At 31.4% G+C, this 24393-nt stretch overlaps 1 protein-coding gene across 4 annotated transcripts; it reads left to right on the forward strand.

Moving 5' to 3' along the window:
* Positions 1-618: 618 nt before the first annotated feature.
* On the forward strand, positions 619-23395 carry LOC129908691 (mitogen-activated protein kinase kinase kinase-like). Of its 4 annotated transcripts, none has more exons than XM_055985387.1 (10): positions 619-1454; positions 7751-8246; positions 8340-8502; positions 8560-8726; positions 8786-8961; positions 10493-10874; positions 12579-12824; positions 21450-21852; positions 21913-22244; positions 22302-23395. In XM_055985387.1, the coding sequence occupies exons 1-10, from the start codon at positions 1059-1061 to the stop codon at positions 23153-23155; spliced, it is 3615 nt and encodes a 1204-aa protein (XP_055841362.1). In that variant the 5' UTR covers positions 619-1058; the 3' UTR covers positions 23156-23395. The 4 variants fall into 4 exon arrangements, with proteins under 4 accessions (XP_055841362.1, XP_055841363.1, XP_055841360.1 ...); XM_055985388.1 differs by lacking the exon at positions 12579-12824 and having other exon boundaries at positions 620-1454; positions 10493-10678; positions 10736-10874; positions 22302-23394; XM_055985386.1 differs by lacking the exons at positions 21450-21852; positions 21913-22244; positions 22302-23395 and having other exon boundaries at positions 622-1454; positions 10493-10678; positions 10736-10874; positions 12579-14733.
* The last annotated feature ends 998 nt before the right edge of the window (positions 23396-24393 follow it).

The following is a 24393-nucleotide window of genomic DNA, read 5'->3' on the forward strand; positions in this document are numbered from 1 at the left end:
AACAAGAACGTACTGTACCTTTTTGTTCTATCGTAAATACTCTTTTCAATAAAAACTCTTTGAGTCACTTCTTATATTATCGATTGGTACATTATTTGTGTTTCAAATCGAATGAAAAAAAATATCTTTTTCACAATTTTTCCTGATTCTTTTTAAGGTATAACTACAACGGCCACTTTTTGCAAAAGTCAAAAAGCGAAAATTTTCAAACTCAATTTGTGACAGTTTTTCCGACCACAAAATTAAAAATAATGATGCAGAAAGCTTATTTTTTTAAAAAACAATGTTGTAGTTTTTTTTTCAAAAACAAATTAGTAAAACATTTTTACTTTTGAAAATTTCCCACTTTTTCACTTTTTAGGTCATTGTAGTTAAGGCTTTACCTGATCGCTAAACCGGCCCCTAAACAAGAAGAAAAAGTGTCCTGCACATATGGAATTCCAAAGTAGAGGTAACGAATTTCTGTATATATTTCAAATAACACACTCCACGGACACACCCATTGCTCAGTTGTTGGTATATACAGCTATCTCTTTCACTGCTACATAAATTCATACAACTGTTTCTTTCTATTACTATCAGTCAAAATACAAGTTTACCAACTATAGAAAATAAAAACACAAAGTAGGAATTTTCTGACATTAGTTGTGAAAATAATGGCCGATTAGAAATAATTTCCGAAGAAAAAAATCGCGAATGATGTTGTTTTGCGATTAAAAACTTACAAAACTTCATTAAAACAAAACGAATTTATCCGAGTTTAACTACAAAGTGCGAAAAATTTATCTCTACCCAAGTGAAAACACTCCAAAAACCTCGTATTTCTACTGAAAACCAAAATCATGTCGTGTGGAGGAGTGTGCTGCCTTTGCCTTGCACCAGCGATAGCGAATTAAAAAAAAAATCCAATGCATTGCTAAAAAAGTGTAAAACGTTTTTTCTCTTTAGCATTATAAAGTTGAAAACCAAACGAATCAAATAAATCTAGTGTTAAATTTATCAAAAACACACTCGCGAAAAAGGTAGATGTAACTTTTAAACCAATTTAATTCCCTCGAATGCCACCACTAATCCTCTTCAACAATCATTCGAGTTCGAGTGGACAAAAAAACACCACAGCATTACTGGATGGAACACAGGAACCAGGTGCAACAGCAGATTCTCAGTCGGATATCACAAGTACTGTAGCATCACAACAACACCAGCAGCAGCCCCAAATGATTTCAATTCGTGAAGAACACCAGGATTCGGCAAGTATGTCAGCTCCGGGAGCTCCAATGACAGCAGAAAATGGTGGTGTTCCTGATGGAACCCTCTGGACTGCACTGTACGATTACGAAGCTCAGGGGGAAGATGAATTGTCCCTGAATCGGGGACAAATTGTCTGTGTTTTGTCAATGGATAGCAATATATCGGGCGATGAAGGCTGGTGGACGGGAAAAATTGGAGATAAGGTAAGTTGTTTTTTTTTAGAATTTGCATGAAATCAATACAAAGTGATTATGGGAATATTATTTTGTCTCCATTGATCACTATCAAAGTATACTATTCAAATAGGTATAGTTTTTGGGAGTCAGAGTTCAAAGTAGATTTATACCAACTTTATGGAGCATTTACACTTGAGATTTATAAAAAAATTTACTTAAGTTCCTGTTCACATTACAATTTCAGTATCATTTTTTTGTGTTTGTTTCCTCATAACTTTAAACTGAGTGAACCAATTATGACAATTCTTTTTGTATTGGAAAGCTGGTGGCTGCAATGTGGCCTCAATTCAATTTCGTTTCGGCTGTGATTAAAACCTTCTGGAATCTATGATAAATATTCTTATGTCGTTTTCTTTCACTCTATTAAGGAGTAGGTACTCTAAATTTTTACTCCTTTTTTTGGAGTGACCGAACATAATGAGAGTAATTTTTTTTTTGTAATTGTGTGTGTGATAGTTCAAAAATGGATAATTTCCTTGAAATAAATAGTGATAACATGCCTAGGGAAAAAATGTTATGAATTGAAAAAAAAAAATTAATATTAATAACATATGAAAAGCATAATAAGCGTTCGTTGATAAGTCTGCTTCTACACGAAGGCGCAAGCGCAAGGCGCAGAAATTATGTTCGAATTACCTTTTGATTTTCATTCCGGTGCGTCACGCGCTTCTACACGTAGAATTTTTTTGAAGACGCAAATTTGACAGTTATTTTCTTTGCTTTTATTTTGTTCTTGTTTTCGTATGACGACTTCTACACGAAGACGTAGAAGCACAAGATGCATATAAGAACAAGGGAGATAGAAAGATCGATTTCTCCTTTGCTCTTATGTGCATCTTGTGCGTCTAAGTCTTCGTATAGAAGCAGACTATGTATCTTAATTCCAAAAAAAAAAAAAAAAACACCAAAATATACAAAAAAACAACTCCAGTGGGGTCTATGTGCAACGAAAACTTTTGAATAAATTAAAAACGTTACTATACACGCAAATAATACACAACCGACTAAGAACAAGATCAAGGAGAAACGGCAAAAGTAGTAACAACATTTTTTTACCGGAGACTCACGGTAAAAAATCTTCCTTCCCATTTTTCCGAACTCTATTTCTCCTTGCTCATATGTGCTTCTCGCGCTTTGCATCTTCGTGTAGAAGTGGATTTAGTTTTTTGGTATATTTTTCATTATGCTTCTGATCGGTTTTTTTTCAGCTTAATTGACACACACCCTTAGCTTGATTTTAAAATTGTAAAATAAAAATATCCCATCATCTCAAAAAAAAAATGGTTTTTTTTTATCTGGCAAAGGATTTTTTTTTTATTGATGAAGAACACTGGCTGAAAAATTCGTTTATTCGGTTTTCAATTTCATTTTGGAACAATTGAAGAATTAACGAAAATAATGGAAGAAATATATATGGCGGAATATAAAATAATAGGAAATATATTCATAATGGTTGTTTTTGTTAATAACAAAAGAAAAAGACGTTTCAATCAATCCAAATTCTAAAATACCTAATGAAATCTAAGAGCCGTTTGCTGAATCGAAACTTGAGCATTTATGTTCAACATTAATTCTTATGTGACAGTTTACGCAGAGGAAAAAATAGAAAATAAGAGTTTATGTTCAACATATGTAAATTATTTAAATTTCGATTCAGCAAATGGCCCTAAATTTCATATTTCATAAGATCTTCAAAATTTTGAACTAGTATTTAAATAAACTAAATAAACCTAGTATTTAGCCTAAAATATTTCTATGCACAAACTGACTATAAATATTGCTCAACCCTTCGCAATCAAATTTAATGTTTTTAAAATATGTAACATTTTTAGTAACATACGTTTGCTACAATGTTTTTCTGTCTGTAAAATATCAACGTTATTGAAATCTGGTCTATGTCCTTCACCTATGCAAAGCAAAGCCAATGTTATCTTTTGTGAATGCCCGGTATTTATATCTGATCTATGACCAGCTTAAAAATAAACTGACATCAACTAAACATTTTATCTTATAGACAATATTTGATTTTTCACTTTTATTAAGTTCACCGTTTAAATTCGAAAACAATGAAATTCGAAACAATAAAACGATTTTTCACTTTTATTAAGTTCACCGTTTAAATTCGAAAACAATGAAATTCGAAACAATAAAACGATGATGCGTTCTTAACATTGTATTTTGAGTCAACAGTTTTATTATTTAAATTTTTACAATGTATTTAGACAACTCATAACATGGAATTTTTAGTGAAGAACAAATTGGCCTTAATGGTACATTCTGTTTATGTATTTTTGGCAATCCGAAATTTTTTGGACTGTTAGCTGTATAAGTCATCATACATTTCTTTTCAGTTTCATTAATATAATTATTTCTGAATAAGCTGGGACAATTAAAAATTTTGAGTGTCGTTTTAAGTACTTTTTTGTATCACTAAATATTTTATTCAAATATTTATCCAAACAAGGAATTGATACATGACCGTGCAGGTTCTTGTTCACTTTGTTCTTTGCTTTTTATTAACTCTTCTCCATCAGCAATCATTTTAAATATTTTTATGTTTTCTTTTTTAATAGGTAACGCAAATTTTGGTCCTAAAGATAAATGCCATTTTGTGTCCTCTAGGAATTCTACCTGTGTTTTATTGACGAACCAATTTTCATTAAAATGTATCCTCATTTCTTGTCTAACTTTAAATTTTAATGACTCAAGCTTTCTTTTTTGAGAAAATTTTGTACTATCATTTATTTTTTTTTTTGTTATTTCTTGGCTTCTGAAGAAATAACTATTTATTTTATAATAATACCCGTTTTATTTTACTTTCTAAGAAAGTAAAAAATCTATTTTTTTTTTTTTTTTGATCTGCGATTGTTTCAATGAAATTGCAATATTGAGTAATTTTGAATGATAATTTCTTGATGTTGAAGAAAGTTTTTTATTTAAACCTCTATCACATTCTTCATTCTCAAAATCCAACAACATTGAAACATTTTTTGTTCAATTCTGAATAAGTTCGGGAATCAAACCAAATTTTGTTGAATTCCGAATAAATTCAGGAATCAAACCAAATTCCCTAAATTTTAGAAAAAAAAAACTAACGTATTTTTATGTTTAATATTACTTACCCCTATCTTCCTATAACTTTTTAAATCTGTACATAGTTGAAATCCATATGTGTTTCTTACATATTCATAAAAATTAATTTTGAAAGTTTAAATACGGCGTGCCTTCCGTAATAGAAATAATAAATAATTTCAGTATCTTTTGACGTAGTTTAGTTTAGCGTATTTGTTTATGTGGCATACGAGAGCAATTTGAATTAAATTAATCACAACAAAAACATAACTGTTAAAAAGAGCCAAGTTCTTCTAGGTTAAAATTATGCTAGCACAGGGACGAATTTAAAAGTGTGGAGGCACCGGGGAAACAAAAATGTGTATTTACTAAGTAAAGAAACTACCGCTGAAAGGAGTGAATTTGTGACTCAAACATAACTTTGAACCAGCCCTGTTTTTAAACTTTTAATTCTATTTTAACAATAAATTTTACTTGGAACATGGAATTTCTTGCAATGTAGAACATGGAACATGGAATTTCTTGCAATGTAGAACTATGCAAATACATTGCTAATCATAATGGGGCGTATACATAGTCGTTTTTAGACCCCAGTTTGGACTGGGGTTTATCCTAATGTTATTTGATTAAGATAAACTCCAGTCTTTCTTTGAAGCAGCTTAGATAGTGTCTTTGAATTTGAGACCGAGAATATTGCAGTTCTACTTTGAAGATATTGATCATAGTCTTTGGTCCTGTATTTTTGTTCTTCATATGAATTTTTATTCCTCAAACCGAAATTTGTGTCTAGTATATTGGTGACGGTACACCTTTGTCTTCTTTATGACAACAATGATGAATAGGTGTTTTTTGGGTTTAATTTATATTTTGTGCGATGTTTATTTATTGGAATATGTTTTTTTTTTATATGTGGGGGCCCCTATTTTGTGGGAGCCCAGGGCGGTAGCCCCGGCTGTTCTCCCCTAAATCCGGCCCCGGTACACTTTTCATCTCAGTACTTTTTGTCCCAGCACCTTCGTTATTTTAGCACCTTTCCTTAGAAAATCTCAAAATGGACGTTTACTACTCCCCCTGGCTGAAAGTTCTTAAATTGTAAATTGTCTCCTTTGTATAAACTATAAGCTCTACCATCCTTTAAGTTTTCAAGATTCTACGATAAACAGAAGTGCTATTTAATTTTTGATGAAAATTCAGCGAAAATAGGCGGTTGCCACGCCCCCTGGATAAAATTCTCAATTTTAAAACTTTTTTATTTGTATAAACTACTAGTTCTACTATTCTACCAAGTTTCAAGATTCTCCGATAATTAGAAGTGCTCTATAATATTTGATGCAGATACCACTCCCCCTGAATTGAAAATCTCAAATTTTCGATTTTGTCTTAAGTACTTATGCACTATAAGACCATTCACTGTGCAAAATTTCAAGTTTCTATTATAACTGAAAGTGCACCATAATTTTGATGATCTGTTAATGAGTGAGTCATTAAGTTATGGTTTTTGCAATTTTGGAAGGCCTACAGTGCCGCTCACTTGAATAGCACACCTTTTTTTCTAAATTATAAGTGAATATAATTCATGTCTCTTAATACGAAACTGGGCAATATTTTAATATTTGGTATGTGCCCTTATGCACTCTCTTTGTGAGCGAGATCATTCATTTTCAATTACCGGTTAGTTAAATTTTGCGGAAAAACTGTGAAAAAAGTGCTCCTATTCTTGCTCACTTAAATAGCACACCCGCTTGTTTTTAGTTCTCATTTGCAAATCAAAGAAGGTAGAAATGCAAAATTCTCCGATGTCTTTTTCTTTATTAAAAGCTGATTTCAGTTTAAGTGGGTCCCACGAAATTATTGGTAGAGACGAAGCGAAAATCAAGAGTGGCCCCTGTCCATTCGCCAAAAAGGTATTTTTACGCAACCAGTCCAACTTTGAAAAATATGAAAGGGTGAACAGTTAGTGCCGTTACTCAAGCTGACAAAAGAGCGATTCTAGGACTCGCGTCAAATTCACATGACTCTGCCGTCAAAATAAAGGAAAAAAAGTGGTGTAAATGCAAGTGTTTCCATAGTGAAGAGACTGATTTCGACGGCTTAACACTTGAAGCCATTAAAGCTTAAGAAAAAACCATCGGTTAACACCTACCGTAAAGAGCAATGCCTTAGTTTCTGTCGATCTTATGACATGAAGTAAAGCATGTTTTCTCCGATAAGAAAAAAATTAGTTTAAAGGGTCCCGTTGGCTTAAACAATTGTTTTTATTATCCAATGCATGGCTTTTCTTTCGCAAATCATGATAATAACAGTTAAAGCCAACGGGACCCTCTTAACTAATTTTTTTCTTATCGGAGAAAACAAGGGGCACGGAGGAGTTGGTTTTTGACCAGCATAAAGTTATTTATTGTATAGAAGTTAGAGGGGGATAAAAAAAGCCTAAGTTGTCTCCTGTAAATAAGGGTGTAGTGCCAAAGTTGCTAGGGAAATTGGCTGGTAACTACCGTGCCCCTTGATGATATAACATTTTAAAATTATATATTGTACATTATTTTTATTAAATAAATCATATAGTCATTAGTTAAGTAATAAACTCAAACTCCCATAGTAAAAAGTGCTTGTATTTGACTGTTCTACAAAACTCCGTTACTATTTTACACCGCCTTAGTTATCATACTCTTACTTGGTCCGTTACAGCTGTGAGACCTCCATAATGTACTCGTAGATAAGTATTATATTGATTTTGCACTGCAAGTAGTTTTGATTTTTGCTCTTATTTGATAAAAAATTGCTCAGGGTCATCGAATGCTATTAAGTGAAAACGCTGAGACTGCTCTTAGTTTGGGTAATAATAAAAATCACTTACTTAAAACTACGATTATTGAATTTTTAACTGTAAGCTAAAAGTACCTTGAGAAATCTTTATTTTTTAGGCCCTATGGGACCTTTTGGATCTTTATGTTATCTTTGATATTTCACCTGAACAAGAAAATTAGGATGGACCAACAAATGAAACATAGATTTTTTGTATTAAAACATATAAAATGGTATACATTTGCGCCAGTTTTTGAGACACAAAAAAAAATATATTAAAAAAAAAAAATACGAAACACGCGATTTTATAAACGTTGTTCCTGATCGTTTTATGAAACCAATATTTTTTATACATACGTGGTCACTCAATTATTTTTTTTTTTCAGGTTGGAATATTTCCTTCAAATTTTGTCACAAACGAGGATCCAATGCTAGTAAATGTACCCTCAAGCATCGGTGAAATTCAACCCCTTGAAATAGCATACGAAGAGTTAGATGTTCAAGAAGTTATTGGCGTTGGTGGTTTTTGTAAAGTTCATCGTGGATTTTATGGACATGAAGAAGTTGCAGTAAAAGCTGCTCGTCAAGGACCAGATGAAGACATTGAAATAACACGAGAAAATGTACTTCAAGAGGCAAAGCTTTTTTGGGCTCTAAAACACGAAAATATTGTTGCATTGCGTGGTGTGTGTTTGAAACCACCGAAACTATGCCTTGTTATGGAATACGCAAGAGGTGGTTCATTAAATCGCATTTTGGCTGGCCGAAAAATTCCACCCCACGTTTTGGTGAATTGGGCAATTCAAATTGCTTGTGGCATGAATTACCTTCACAACGAAGCACCACTTTCTATTATTCATCGTGATTTAAAAAGTTCCAATGGTGTGTAAAAAAATAACAGCAGAGTTAAAAAAAAAATGGTTATTTGTAATTACATATTTCAATTTTTCATATTTCCCTCTTTTTTTGTTCTAGTTTTAATTTTCGAAGCAATAGATGGTGATAATCTTGAAAACAAAACTCTCAAAATAACCGACTTTGGCCTAGCTCGAGAGCTTTACAATACAACGAGAATGTCGGCGGCTGGGACATATGCCTGGATGCCTCCGGAAGTAATAAGCCGAGGAACTTACTCCAAGTAACCTAAATTATTATTATTTTTTTTGAAATGTAAACCTAACTTATAATAAACTAGATCTTCGGATGTTTGGAGCTATGGTGTCCTGTTATGGGAATTAATAACAGGTGAAACACCATACAAAGGTTTCGATTCCTTGTCAGTGGCTTATGGTGTTGCAGTGAACACGTTAGCTCTACCTATACCAAAAACTTGTCCTGAAGCTTGGGGAAAACTTATGAAAAGTATGATTTTGATTCCTCGCTTACTTTTTAACATTAGTTGTTTCTTTATTTTAATTAAGGTTGTTGGGAGAATGACCCACATAAAAGACCTGGTTTTATGGATATTCTTATGAAGCTTGAGGACATCGCACGGTCCGGTTTTACACAAACACCACAAGAATCGTTTCATACTATGCAAGACGGCTGGAAGAAAGAAATCGCGGAGGTTCTATATGAATTGCGCATGAAAGAAAAGGTATGTATTACATTACTTAATATCATTTTCCTTACACACAATTCATACGATAATGAAGAACTTTCATTATATCGTTGCAAAAGTATCAAAAAAATTCTAGGGCAGTATTTTGTTTTTATTTTGTAAGCAACTGTTAATTGAAAAGTAGAAAACTCTCTGTAACTTGATATCGTGTTTTCTGCATACAGCTGTACAATTCTGTACTTACATTTTGGTTATACTTCCACTCCTAAAATTTGTTGCAGGCTCTGAGTTTAAAAGCTGAAAAGATCAAATACAAAGAAAAGAAAAGTATCCATCTTAAAGTGTTAAAGCAAAAAAAAAAAAACAAAAGGAGAATGGGCAGTTTTGTATGGAACTTGGACGTTCCGCGGCCAAGAACGATTTTGTTATTTTTTGATGTAGTTAAGTCTTACATATACATTGTGCAGAATTTTTATCCTTCTAACGTTCTTCACAAACCGATAAAATGCATTTTTGCATTTAAAAGTTAATGCAAATTGTCTCAATGTTTAAAATTGAACGTGTATTTTAAGTACAAGATATGATAATCTGTCATTTTCCCTGAGCCTAAAGACCTTTACCTTGGATATCCAACCAATAGAACCCAAAATATTGGCTTTTTAAAACATCAATTTCGAGTCTATTTTAAGGCTTTTTTCCTCAATTTTTTATTTGTTTTTTTGCTTTTTAAAACTCAAAAACAAAATCTTGAAGTGGTTGGTTTAAAAAGCTTATATTTTGAGTTCCATTGGTCGGATATTCAAGATTGAGGTTTTAAATCATAGAAAAAATGACATAAAATCATATTTCATAATTTAATTAAAATAGTAATTCAATTTGCCCTTCGCATATTGCTCGATGCATTAACAACACTAATATTGCAATATCTTCCATTCCAAATGCAATACAACAAAACGGCCATAGTAAAAAAATTTCCTACGTTATAGTTCTTTCATTTGATACCAATTTCATTACTGGCCGCCAAACGTCCAATATGCCCATTCTCCTTTGTTGGTTTAATCAAACTCGAAGAGTTATCATTCAGCCTTATCACGAATTCCACTCGTTTCGGAAATTTTCTACGATTCTCGAAAAAACTATAACAAAACCGATCGTAGTTACGATTTGTATGAAATTTTCCATTACGAACGGATTCCGCGATTGTTTTGTCGGGAATCGTAGCAAATTTCCTATACGAATGAAATTCGTAATAAGGCCGATTGAATCTGTAAAATAAAATAAAATTAGTAAAATATAATGCATTAATAAAATGATAAACCAATCATTAAAAACCAAGCCAATTAAAAAATCATACAAATTGGCTTAATATTTACTTCAATTCTTATCTTATTATTTTTTTCTTTGGATAACTTAACCAAGTGTTTAGATTTCAAACTCCAAGAGCAAAGAAGTATGTGGGTCCCACTTTTCAGTCGTACATTTTATTTATTGTTTTTTCTTCTCAGACTTTTTTAAGTTATGTTCATACAAAAATTTTTAATTTTCTTACGATTTTATCAATCAATAGGAATTGCGCTGCAAAGAAGCTGAATTGAGACGCGTTCAACTCCAGCAACGTGAACAAGCCAAAGATTTACAACTACGCGAACAAGAGTTAATGGCACGTGAATTAGAGTTGATTGGACGTGAGTTAATAATCGCACAAAACACTCCAGTGCCAAGGAAACGAAAAGGTCGCTTTAAAAAGCTGAAGGTTAGTATATTTTCGATAAAAATTAAAAAACAAATTAAACCTTTGTGTGTTTTTAAGCTTTTGAAACGTGAGCCTGCTCAAATATCACTTCCGATTGATTTTCGACATACAATAACAACAATACGAGATAAGTCACGAGCCAGAACAGACACACCACCTGGTTCGCCGGCTATATCAGGACTTCGAATCGTTGCACGTAAGTAAAATTAAATAAAACAATTTTAAAATGGAATAATTATTTAAGATATCTACGTCAAATTTTGACTTAAAGTGTGCATTTGTTCTAACAAGTTTATAACAAGTGTACTTAATGGGAATAAAATTGAATTAAAACAAATACATTACTATGGAATTGCTCATAGAAATTGCTCCTACCTGATCAATATAAAGAAAGTCAAAAATAACTTTTAATTAAGAATAAAGTAAATACACAGAAAACTATAGTACCTGCATGTATATTATTATTTTTAAATATGTATTATTTTGTTATTAATTTTATTCAGTTTTTAGATAAATCTCAGTAAAATGCCTATTATGAGTTTTGTTTGTTTTTTTTTTTTATTTATTTCGTATGTAGTTTATTTTATTTGTAGTTTTTTTTGCACTTTTTGTTTCTTTAATATTTTAGTAGATACATTATTTTTAAAGAGTGCAAAATTTTGGATTTGAAAATTGAACAAGCTGTTTTGTAGTAATGGTATCAATATATTACAAAATATTCAATGAATATTTCCCAATTTTATGGTCAGCACTACGAAATATGGATCAAAAAGAGATGAACATCGGATATTGTAGCCATTGGACATAAATACTAGTGAAAATAAATTTTTGTGAAGTTTACAAATTGCCAAGGCTAATACTAACTTTTTCTTAGATAAGTTGTCTGCTACAAAGAATAATAAGATTCGGGTACAAAAAATCTGTGTCATCGTAATACATATTGTTTAATCCTGACCTGATTATTGTAAAAAATATAGCCACACAACTTTGTAAACAGTTTTGAGTTGTTAAGTGAAAATAATTTCGTTCAAACTAAAAATTTTATTAATTTAGCAATTCTTTTTGTGAATGTAATTTGTTGAAAAAAAAGTGTAACTGTGAATTAATCATGCTTCGATCTTCGACGAAACTATTGTCGGATTTCAAAAAACAAACAAATCGATCTTCCGATGAAAAAAAAACTACATTTTCTGAAAAAAATCCAGATGATAGCTACAACAAGGTTTAAACTTGTAAATTTCCAAATTTTTAGAACAAATTTTTTGGCTGGAAATCAAAATTGATCGGACAAGGTCCAAAGCCCCAAGTTATTCCCATAAGAAACTTCAACCATAGGAAACTTCAACGCGGCACGGTCTAGAATTAAGTTAGAGACTTGAAACTTGGGGAATATTTTTTTTATTTATGTATTTCCAACCATATAAGCTATTGGGAGCATACAAATTCCAATTTTTTTTTAATTTTCAAATTTTGACCAGAACTCCACCAAATTCTGAGAGGCCATAATTAATTTGGCCTATCAGCATATTACGTGTGAACCATTACTTTTGGGACACCTTGTATTTGTTTACAATACATAAATCCTTACATTTAATTGTTGTTATACCTTCCAACATTTTCAGTCAGTTCCTAGCATAAGTTTAAGATTTTACTCAAAACAAATAATAAAACAAACGAAATATTTATTTTTAATAAACAAACTCAACTCTCATAATAAGAATTGCTTCATATAATAAGAGTAACATTCAAAGAATTCTAACTAACGAAATAAGATACATACGTACTAATAACGAAAATTCAATTTGTTTAAGTTCCTGTGTTTTTTTTTTTTTTTTTTGCTATGCAATGTATACAAATTTTTCCACGCATTTTTATTTTTTGTCAAAACAATTATATTTAGTTCCACCGGATGGATTTAAAGGCAAAACATGGGGTCCATCAACAGTTCATCAACGTGAACGAAGCCATTTGTTGCCATCGCTTCATTCCACAGAGTGGAAACCATCCTCTCATTTTAGTAAAAGTGCTCCAAATTTGGACAAATCACGGATAGCATTTCCTCAACAACCACCTGGCACACAATCAGCAATAGCTGCTACAACATCGGCGATGATAGCCGGCAACACAATTGGTTATATTCCACAAGGTATTCCAATATCATCAACCAAATTTCAACATTATACTATTGCTAATAACAAGAATAATAATCATACAATAAGCAACATCAACATCAGTAGCTTAAGTAATTACAGTGGCAATAATTTAATTAATAATAACAATCATAATAAATTAAGTAACAATAGTATTAGAAAAAGTAAAAAGAAAAGTAAAACATCAACGGCTGCCAGTAGCATATCACCTCCTCGTCGTGGTAGTAGTAATAATAACGGTAACAATAACAGCATCCAATTGGCTAAGAGTCAAGATGTAGAATCCTTAAGAAATGTCGCCAATTCCTCAGCACAAATTCCTTTTAGTTATAGTTTTATTAATTCCTTTGGTGGTAGTTGCAGTAGTGGGGGTACTCTTTTCGGCAATAGTGTTCGTCATACACATCAGTTATCAATATCATCAAATAATGACCAAATAATTAGTAGTGGTGGTGGTGGTGTAGGTAGTAGTGTGCCAATGACGACTTACGAAGACGACGATGAAATAGAAAAACCGACAGGTTGTTTCAATCTCCGCCGTATGGCAAATAGTCAAAGCTCATCAACATCCACTATGAAAATTAGCAACCAAACTCCTCCTAATGGGGGACAGAAAAAACATAGTTTAGATAGTAAAATCCCCTCCTTAATTCAGACACAACGGGAGTGCTCTAGTACGTTAGCGGTAACTAATATTGACAATGTAACTTACGATCGTGTATTCTACAAAGCCATGCAAAAAAGTCTCGATGAGATATTTTCAACCCCTTGTGACATTTCTACGATATCGTCTGCCAATCGTCATGTTTGGAATCATTCGGAAAAGGCGAGTTCGAAATCAAGTGGAGATCTAACTATGTACAGTTTTGATTCTGCAATCCAACAGGGCCCGGATGAAACAGAGAGTGCATATAGGTTTCAACGGAATGGCTCGGGCTCTCAGTTTCCCCGACATTACTTTTTTAGACAGGAATCAAATTCTCTGGGTGATAAGGTTGCCATGATATCTAAAAGTTCTAGTAGCAGCAGTCGCAGTAGTAGTCGCAGTGAAGTTGACCAATTCAGTGAGAGTTTTAATTCGTCATCCTGCCAGCAGGGCACCCAAGTTCTGAATTCCGAATATTCGTCCTCGGCTGATGTTTCACGGAAGAGTTCAGTTGTAACATTTCAATGTACAAAAACCGATGAACTTAATTCCTCCTTCAAACAAGATCAAGACTGTTTTTACAAAGAAAGTAATAATTCTTTCAGTTTTACAACAAATTACAGCGATGATGCCGATGAAAATGCAGATGACATTGGTGCGCAGTCGTCAAACACTTCAGATTTTATACTTCCCAACTCAATGATGGCTTCGAGAAAATTAAAAGACATCAAACCTGATACTGAAGGTATGAAACACAATAGTTCATCCCATTTGCATTTGAATAAACAGGGGAAAAAGAAAAAGACTGTATTGGCTGGGGGAAAGCTGAAAGATTTTATGAATTTCTTTAGTTTTGGCACTTTGGGAAGAAACTCAAAAAAGAAACTTGCCCAGACATCAGGAAGTGCTGCTTATACGTTGTTCAAAAATAATTCCGAGTTGAATGGGATTGAGGGCGAAGAAGTAATTGTAGCTAACAGTTCAAAAACTCAAGAAGACGATGCTGAAGTTATAGAAACAATTGAAACCTTCAAAAAGGAAGTTGTAATTACTAACGAAAATAATAAAACAACACAAGATTAATTCTTGCAAAACTTCTGAATTGAAATCTATTATAAAGTAAAATAGAATATCGCAGATATGACAGATATGTATTATCTGCTTAAATCTTAATTGTAAAATAATTGTCATTCCCTCAACTTCGTGAGTCCACAATGTTCCATGCACCACATGTAACTACTAACTGAAATCGTAATATTGAGACATGGCATGGATTCGATTTCGGTAGCATTTCAAATATTGCCCCATTTTATTATTAAGAAGAAAGAAACAATATTCCTAGTAATCGCAGTAAATATTTGGTTTATTTATTTGCTCTTGATTTAAAGTTATTTCCTTTTAAGGTTATATTGAATGGCTATTGGTCTATAAGCAATTGATAATGAAATGGATTCAAATCGTATAATTGTGCAAATGCAATATTAAAAAGTCTGTCAACGTAATAGTTTTCTTCTATATTTACTAATATATGAGAGAAACGATTCACAAATTGAATAAACTAAAGTTCGCGTTTCTTTGCAAATATGTATAATCGAGGATGCTTTTTCTTGAGACACAGCATTTGCTTGGGTTTAGTTTGCGCACAGTCTTCCATAACATTTTGAAACTATTTTTGTGTTAAAAGCTGAACCATACGTTGTTCATTGTCCAAGGCATTAATATAAAGCCTTCACCTTAAAAAAAATCTTGATAGCAATAAAACATTGCTTCGTTTATCGCATGTAAACCTTCAAATTGAAGAAAAAACTACGTAACTCATACAATTTCTTTGAAATGATTAGCTATGTTAATATTTTGAGCTTTTGATCTTTAAATACAGCTGCGAGCAAAATAAAATGCACGACTGGGTCGCACGAACTTGCTCTTAGAGTTAAAGTTGCTTAAATTTTTAAGACTTGTTATATAGAAATTTGGAAAAAAAAAACAAAATTCGTTTTTGAAAAAAAATAAAATAAAATCTGAAATTAAATTGCCCTCCAAAACAAGTATGCAGTTTTGATTGATATATTAACATGCATTTTTAGAAAAAAAATTTTCAAAATCGTTAGAGCCGTTTTTTAAAAAACTATTTTTTTATAAATATTTTTTTGGAAAAAAAGTTTTAAAATAAAATTAGTATGCCATTTGGTAGAAATCACTAATCAACATCTAAAAACAAAATTTCAAAAAAGTTCAATGTCCCGTTTTCGAAAATTTGATTTTTCAAAAAAAAATTTTCAAATTTTTTTTAAAAATCCAAAAATTATTTTTTTCAAAATTTTATTTTTGGCTTATATTTAAATTATATAAATGCTTCTTCACAAAAAGTTTCGTTGAAATCGAATAAGCAGTTTCGGAGATAATCGGATTTGAAAAAAACGGTTCTATGGCAGGTACCGTTAATAATGATTTTCAAAAAAATTTTTTTCTATTGAAAGATAGACTTTAGCTTAAAACTAACATTTGAATTTTTTAAACAAAATCGTTAGAGCCGTTTTCGAGATATTTCAATTTTACTAAAATCGGTATATGACAAGTACCGTTATTTTTGGTCCAAAAAAATTAATTCCAAAAACCCCTCTGGAGAGTCACCAAATAACGCTACATACCAAGTTTGACATTAATCGGTCCATCCGTTTAGGCTGTAGCTCCTTATACAGACAGACAGACAGACTGACAGACAGACTGACAGACAGACAGACAGACAGACAGACAGACGGACTTCCGGGACCCACTTTTTTGGTATTGTCTACCATCGTAATGTCATGGAAAAATGTTATCTCAACTTTTTTTTTTTGTACGAATGCATAACTTGATATATAGTACCTATATCGCAAGTAAAAATAGCAGCGATTTGAAAAATATTTGAAATAAAGCATTAAACATTAAAAGAGCTTTGATTTTGGAAATTTTTTTAGGTAAAACTCCTTAAGTTTCATGAAAATTTAAATTTTAGTAAAAATGGAATTTAATTTATTTCTATTAAGCTAAGAAATAATCCAAAAACAAAATAATAGCAGAATAGCAGTGATTTTCTTTTTCTATTAAATTTAAATAAAACAAGGGCGAAAAAAGTTCAATTAAACGGTATTTTATTAGAGAAAAGGTAGTATTCGCTCCCATGACCGTTATTTTTAACTACCGCTTCGCAACGACCTTCCATGAAGTCGTAAAGTCCATGAGATCTTTGAGATGCTATAGATCACCAAACCTGCTCAACAGCGGTTCATAGCTCCCGTTATTTTAAGTTTTGGCTTAAGACACATCTCCTTTTATATCCCCCCAAAGTTTCTAGAAGGGATTGAGGTCTGAAAGACTGAGCAGGTTACTTAATGACCTCAATCTTAGTATCTTGAAACCATTGCCTGGCTGCTCTGCTAGTGTTTTTTGGGTTATTATCCTGTTGGAAGACCCATTTAAGCTTCATTTGGTGTCGGAGTAATAGAAGCATAATGTTTTGCAAACTATTCAGGTGCCAGAGCTGTTTAATTATACTTTTGATACAAGATATAAGGCCAAGTCTATAGTAGCAGAAGTATCCCTAAAACTTAATATTAAACCCTCTTTATTCTTTTGAATTATTTTGTTTGGCTTATTTTGTTTTTGGATTATAAAATTTAAACTTTAATGAAACTAAAATAGTTTTACTTAAAAAAATTTCCATAATCAAAGCTCTTTTAATGTTTAATGCTTTATTTCAAATATTTTTCAAATCGCTGCTATTTTTTCGCTCGCCACTGTATGCTCTTAGATTTTTCAAGTTGGGCGTTCAGCCATAAAAATGCTTTCAAAATTGCTTTGTAGTGTTCTTCAATCCCATGATTATAATAAAAACGACTGGGTCGCACGAACTTGCTCTTAGAGTTAAAGTTGCTTAAATTTTTAAGACTTGTTATATAGAAATTTGGAAAAAAAAAACAAAATTCGTTTTTGAAAAAAAATAAAATAAAATCTGAAATTAAATTGCCCTCCAAAACAAGTATGCAGTTTTGATTGATATATTAACATGCATTTTTAGAAAAAAAATTTTCAAAATCGTTAGAGCCGTTTTTTAAAAAACTATTTTTTTATAAATATTTTTTTGGAAAAAAAGTTTTAAAATAAAATTAGTATGCCATTTGGTAGAAATCACTAATCAACATCTAAAAACAAAATTTCAAAAAAGTTCAATGTCCCGTTTTCGAAAATTTGATTTTTCAAAAAAAAATTTTCAAATTTTTTTTAAAAATCCAAAAATTATTTTTTTCAAAATTTTATTTTTGGCTTATATTTAAATTATATAAATGCTTCTTCACAAAAAGTTTCGTTGAAATCGAATAAGCAGTTTCGGAGATAATCGGATTTGAAAAAAACGGTTCTATGGCAGGTACCGTTAATAATGATTTTCAAAAAAATTTTTTTCTATTGAAAGATAGACTTTAGCTTAAAACTAACATTTGAATTTTTTAAACAAAATCGTTAGAGCCGTTTTCGAGATATTTCAATTTTACTAAAATCGGTATATGACAAGTACCGTTATTTTTGGTCCAAAAAAATTAATTCCAAAAACCCCTCTGGAGAGTCACCAAATAACGCTACATACCAAGTTTGACATTAATCGGTCCATCCGTTTAGGCTGTAGCTCCTTATACAGACAGACAGACAGACTGACAGACAGACTGACAGACAGACAGACAGACAGACAGACAGACGGACTTCCGGGACCCACTTTTTTGGTATTGTCTACCATCGTAATGTCATGGAAAAATGTTATCTCAACTTTTTTTTTTTGTACGAATGCATAACTTGATATATAGTACCTATATCGCAAGTAAAAATAGCAGCGATTTGAAAAATATTTGAAATAAAGCATTAAACATTAAAAGAGCTTTGATTTTGGAAATTTTTTTAGGTAAAACTCCTTAAGTTTCATGAAAATTTAAATTTTAGTAAAAATGGAATTTAATTTATTTCTATTAAGCTAAGAAATAATCCAAAAACAAAATAATAGCAGAATAGCAGTGATTTTCTTTTTCTATTAAATTTAAATAAAACAAGGGCGAAAAAAGTTCAATTAAACGGTATTTTATTAGAGAAAAGGTAGTATTCGCTCCCATGACCGTTATTTTTAACTACCGCTTCGCAACGACCTTCCATGAAGTCGTAAAGTCCATGAGATCTTTGAGATGCTATAGATCACCAAACCTGCTCAACAGCGGTTCATAGCTCCCGTTATTTTAAGTTTTGGCTTAAGACACATCTCCTTTTATATCCCCCCAAAGTTTCTAGAAGGGATTGAGGTCTGAAAGACTGAGCAGGTTACTTAATGACCTCAATCTTAGTATCTTGAAACCATTGCCTGGCTGCTCTGCTAGTGTTTTTTGGGTTATTATCCTGTTGGAAGACCCATTTAAGCTTCATTTGGTGTCGGAGTAATAGAAGCATAATGTTTTGCAAACTATTCAGGTGCCAGAGCTGTTTAATTATACTTTTGATACAAGATATAAGGCCAAGTCTATAGTAGCAGAAGTATCCCTAAAACTTAATATTAAACCCTCTTTATTCTTTTGAATTATTTTGTTTGGCTTATTTTGTTTTTGGATTATAAAATTTAAACTTTAATGAAACTAAAATAGTTTTACTTAAAAAAATTTCCATAATCAAAGCTCTTTTAATGTTTAATGCTTTATTTCAAATATTTTTCAAATCGCTGCTATTTTTTCGCTCGCCACTGTATGCTCTTAGATTTTTCAAGTTGGGCGTTCAGCCATAAAAATGCTTTCAAAATTGCTTTGTAGTGTTCTTCAATCCCATGATTATAATAAAAAAAAAAAAACAAAGCTTCAATAAGATATACTGAAAACGTAATTATGTATTACTTTGTATTCTTCTTTAATTTTTCGGTTGTTTTATTTACTTTTATCTAAATAAGACCTTGTTACTATTTTTCTTAACTGGGCCTTGGTGTTATGAAGTTAGTAGAATGTATTTCTTTTAAAATTCCTGACAAAATATATTCTTTCTCCTAGATTTAAGCTGCATTTTGTTTTTTTATTAAAAAAAAACCTATAGACTAATAGAAGTTAAGCAATTTGAAGATAGAATTAATAATTATTTATATTTGATTGTAAATTAAGTGAATTTTTTTGCTTAAGACAATGTATTTATGTATCTTCCTTTTGATTGAAGTAAGTTAATTTTTTTTATACAGACATAAAAATTAAAAAAAAAAATCTAGAGTAAAACTTAGCTGTGATTAAATAAAAAAAAATATTACAAAATTAATTCAACTAGAATAAAAATAGTCCCTATAATTATTCAAATTGAATCCACAATTTTCATTGCATTTCTTTATTATTGTGTATATCCTTTTTTATTTTTGTCTAAAGTGGATTTTGAGTTAAAAATAATTTTATTCACATTATATTTTATTATTAGATTTAAAAATTTAATTTAATTGATTTTGTTTTTTTACCTATTTAACTGTTTTTTTTTTTGTTTTTTTAATTTGCGTTTTTTTTTTCTATTATAGACTTACAAAAAAATATTCCAATTTTATTATATTTCAAACAAAATTTTTAAAAAATATGAAAAAAAAAAAATATATAAACATAAAAAATATTTTATTTTGTTTTTTTTTTTTTTTTTGTTTTATATTGTAATTAGACACAGCAATCAATCTATTAAATTTAATTGCTGATGAATGACCATGTTTAAAATGGGGAAATCAAGAGTTTGTTACTCTTTGGTCACTCGTGGAATATGAACTTGAGTCAACTAAATTTTAAACAACATTTAATATCGTGTAATTCTTCCGGGTACAGATTTAGCACCGGTTGAAGCACTACCGGGCAACGCCTTCTCCAAAAGTAAACCTTTTATTTTCAAATAATTTTTAAAATCAAGAAAAGAATCACAACTTAAATACTTACTTCTTTCCTATTCTAACTTTTATTTTTTAATTTGAAACGTATTTGAAACTACTAAATCTGAATTTTACAAAATGTTGTTTTTGTACGTTGTTTTTACATTATACATTTATCTACAATTCTGACTAAGAATCTGGAGTACTTTCTAAATTTACTCCGGAATAAAGAATTCTTATCCTTTTGTTTTATCACTTGGTTTGATATGTCTTTTGTTAAAAAAAAAATTCCACTGAAACCGCGCAAAAAGGCACTTGATCACCATCGCATTCCTTATAAACTGACTTGAGTTTAAAACTAGCAACAAACTATTATATCCGCTTATTTTGTTTTGACAATGAACTTTTTTTGAGTTTTTCAAAAATTGCGTACAGTTTTGTCGATATGCTTCCTCTGCTCCTGCGGAATCATGCATAATTTTTCAAGTTATACTTCTTTTCCGACGCTTGTACACAGTAAAAGTTCACTTTTTGACAAGAATTTCAAAGGGTTTAACTAGTGGCACCTTCTTGTTCTCATAATTTGTAAAACAGTTTTGTTTGTCATGGAGTGAATTTCTGTGAGTGAGTGGTATTACTTCAATAGCGTGAACCTACAGTGTACACATGTTACACACACTCTTTTTGTTATGAGCTGGTCTACAAAACATAAAAGATAAAAAAAATCAAGAAGACTAATAATGTGCCTATTCACACAATCAAAATCTCCTATCTTTGAAATCTTAAGTTCCTAAAAACCACACAACAAAAATCGAAGAACAACACTATACTGGAAATTGATGGTTTGATTGACTTACATTTTATTTAAAATTTTATTTTAATATGCTCGAATTTTCAGCTTTTGTATCATTCACAACAATGGTGTTTGACAGTTTAACCAACAAACACACGAAATAAACAAACACTTGAATAAACTAATAAAATAAAAAAAAATAACGATCGAAAATGTTTTCTTTTCTTTTGTTCTGTGCTGCGTTCGGCTGGGATTTTTTCTGTGTGGTGTTTTTTTTTTTATCCTTTTCTAAAAACTAGGTCACAATGCAAAAGATGAATGGTGTTCTCCAACAGCTATTCCGTCAATTGCAACAAATGCAAAAAACAGTATTTTATCATCGAATGGCTGTCTTTGGAATCGATTAACATCAAATTTACCCATGCCGACGTTATATTCCGGGGATTTAGTTACTAAGCCTAAATTCTCGGTGATAGAGGTTCTAGTATACAATATGGCAGCTTTGTTAGCGGGTGTCGCAGCTGGATTCGATGTTAGAATGACAAATATTTCACCAATTCACCCAGCTCTTCAGCCACAAGCAATATTAAAAGAAATCACTGCATTGAAACCAGTGGTAATGGATATAAAACTTACAAATGTAGTTGATAGCGATGCAAGGTTTATTCATAAAACCTACCATGGACCAGTTGGTCATAGTCGGTAAGTTAAAAAAAAGGAAACAGTCATTTATTTTTGTATTAATATTGATTTTATTTAAAGAGCCTCTTTGTCATCGATGTCATTCATTCCCGATGTGAGAAATAGCCGTCGATCAGATTCACCGCAGCATTATCAAAATCCATCCACTATTACAACCACTAGTGGACTGGGTTCAAATTTTACCACGAACACATCAGGAATGCTGTCATCATCCTTCACCAGTCACACACAACCGCCTTCACCCTCTCCAAGGCGGAAAATTAGTGCATCTTCATTTACTGATAACATGGATTATTTACAGGACAGAAACACGTCTCCACTTCAAATGTACTTTGAATCTCGTCCCCAGAATCCAATTTATGCCCCTATTGCTCAACGTGCAGGATATTTAGGTAATTTAAAAATTTATTTGTATGGAATGTAATATATAAATAAATGACTTATTTCAGGTTCAAATTACTTTCCATACCAACCGGAGGAAAATCTTTTGTACGAACGCGATTGTAAGTCGTATCCTGAATCATACGATAGTCCTATACGTCATAATCGATTGCCAAGCTACCATGGCTATACGTATGAACAACAAACAAGAACACCGCCTCCACGTGTACCACATATGGGAATCACTGCCGCTGGTCATCGTCGCACTCCTTCAAACGTGTCAAATAGTTCATATGTTAGTCAGTCGTTCAGTGTGGATAATAATGAACTCCAAGATTTAAGGTACAATTCTCTGAGTATTCATGCAGAACCTCCTCGGGAAGTGTTCAAAGGATCTCCTGGCAGAAATAGAATAAGAGAGTATGAAAATTTGTCCTTTTATAGCGGTAGTAGTCCTCATCGTCACACAACAGGCGCAGTTCCTGCTTCGAGACTACCACATTCAGTAAATTCTACTCCACGTCGCGATTTATCTCCTTTGGTAATTCAAGAGCGACCGGATAGTCTGTCTTTCGAACATAGTGACGGAAGTCTGCTATTTAATAGCGGCAAAAATAATCTAAGATCGAGTTTGAAAAAGTACTATAGAGTGCAAAACACAAACGGCTCCACTGCTTGCACACCAAATACTCAAACACCACCAGACTCACTTACAAGTGATGACAGTTCATATATGAGCGCCAAAGAAGGTTCAATATCTTCGCAACACAGTAGGGTAAGATTTAGTCCAGAATCGTTCATGGATGTCACATCACCAGGTGCTCATGATTACACTGGTATTATTGGTCAAGAGAGCAACACTAATGCCAATGGCATTAATCGACGAGTTTCAAGGAGTCATATTGGTGATATGATATCCTAGCAGTGCCTTGAAACTGCTGCACCAATTGCAATACATCGCTGGAATTCTGGACGGCGATCCAGATCAGCTACTTACGAGTATAAGCTTTAAAAATCGTATAAAAATAATAATAATAATAATAATAATTTCTTTCACTGTATGTGTGCTTGCAGTTTTAACATACAGTTCCTCTCTGCAACAAGTAAAATAATATTAATTGTTATAACAAAGAATTTGAATGAGCCAATGTAAAGTTATTTTTGTTTTTCTGTTTTTTGTTTTTTTTTTTTTTTTTTTTGTTCTAGACATTCATAAACAAATCTATAAATACAATAACTATTACCAATATTAGTATATAGAGGTTTCGAGTTAATAATTGCCTAAAATTTGCGTTTTTTATATAAATAAATAAAAATGAAACATTCTTAGCGGATGTCAGTGACTGATTTGATCCATGTGTGATTTGTTTGTTAGCTTTATTTTAATGGACGAAAATGATTTATTAAATAAGGTTATGTGGTACATTTGAGTATAACATAGCATTTATAAAATTTTTCGACATGCTCTCTCGATTTATGACAAAAATACTTAAATTAAACCGTTTCAGTGCAATCAAGTTTTGTAAATCTTTGTATGTCAAACAAAATATTAAAAAAAAAAAAACATTCAAAAGATCCAAGCTTCTAAACTGAATAAGTACACAAATCTACAAAGTTTCAGTATTCTTTTTTCCTAACAGTGTTGGTAAATTAATATTTGTTTGCATTTAATTCATTGTTTATTATGTGGGCAGCAAAAAAAATAATTCAAAAAGTGGAATTATTATTTTTTTACTGACTCTATTGCAGAGCTTCCTATATCAAAAAATTGAGTTTTATTTTTGTTTCAACTAAATAAGTACTCTTAAAAAATTTTAGAAAAGCAGTTCTTGAAACGAATTTCAAACAAGTTTTTCTTAAAAACGTATTGCATTTATAAAATCTAGTATTGTATTGTGGCCTTTATAAAAAATAACAAAACTATCCCATCATTTTTTAATCTTTTTATTCAAAATAGTTATTTGGTTTCTATGTTTACTATTGCATATATTGAAGTACTTCCTAAATTTGAACCTCAATATTCATCTATAAGCAAATGTATACATTCTTTCATGCTTTAACAGTTCCTTTTTATCTATTATTCCAGTCAAATTATCATTTGACCTTGCGCGCAGAAGCACTGTCTTAGATATATAGAGGGCTCCATTTTAAAAGCTTAAA

Source organism: Episyrphus balteatus, chromosome 2, assembly GCF_945859705.1.
Source record: "Episyrphus balteatus chromosome 2, idEpiBalt1.1, whole genome shotgun sequence".
Classification (NCBI taxonomy): Eukaryota; Metazoa; Arthropoda; class Insecta; order Diptera; family Syrphidae; genus Episyrphus; species Episyrphus balteatus.

Coding starts and splice junctions, on each gene's coding strand:
- LOC129908691 (XM_055985385.1), top strand. CDS start 1,059: ATGCCACCACTAATCCTCTTCAACAATCATTCGAGTTCGAGTGGACAA. Junction 1,455..7,750: donor CGGGAAAAATTGGAGATAAG/GTAAGTTGTTTT, acceptor TTTTTTTTTCAG/GTTGGAATATTTCCTTCAAA. Junction 8,962..10,492: donor AATTGCGCATGAAAGAAAAG/GTATGTATTACA, acceptor ATCAATCAATAG/GAATTGCGCTGCAAAGAAGC.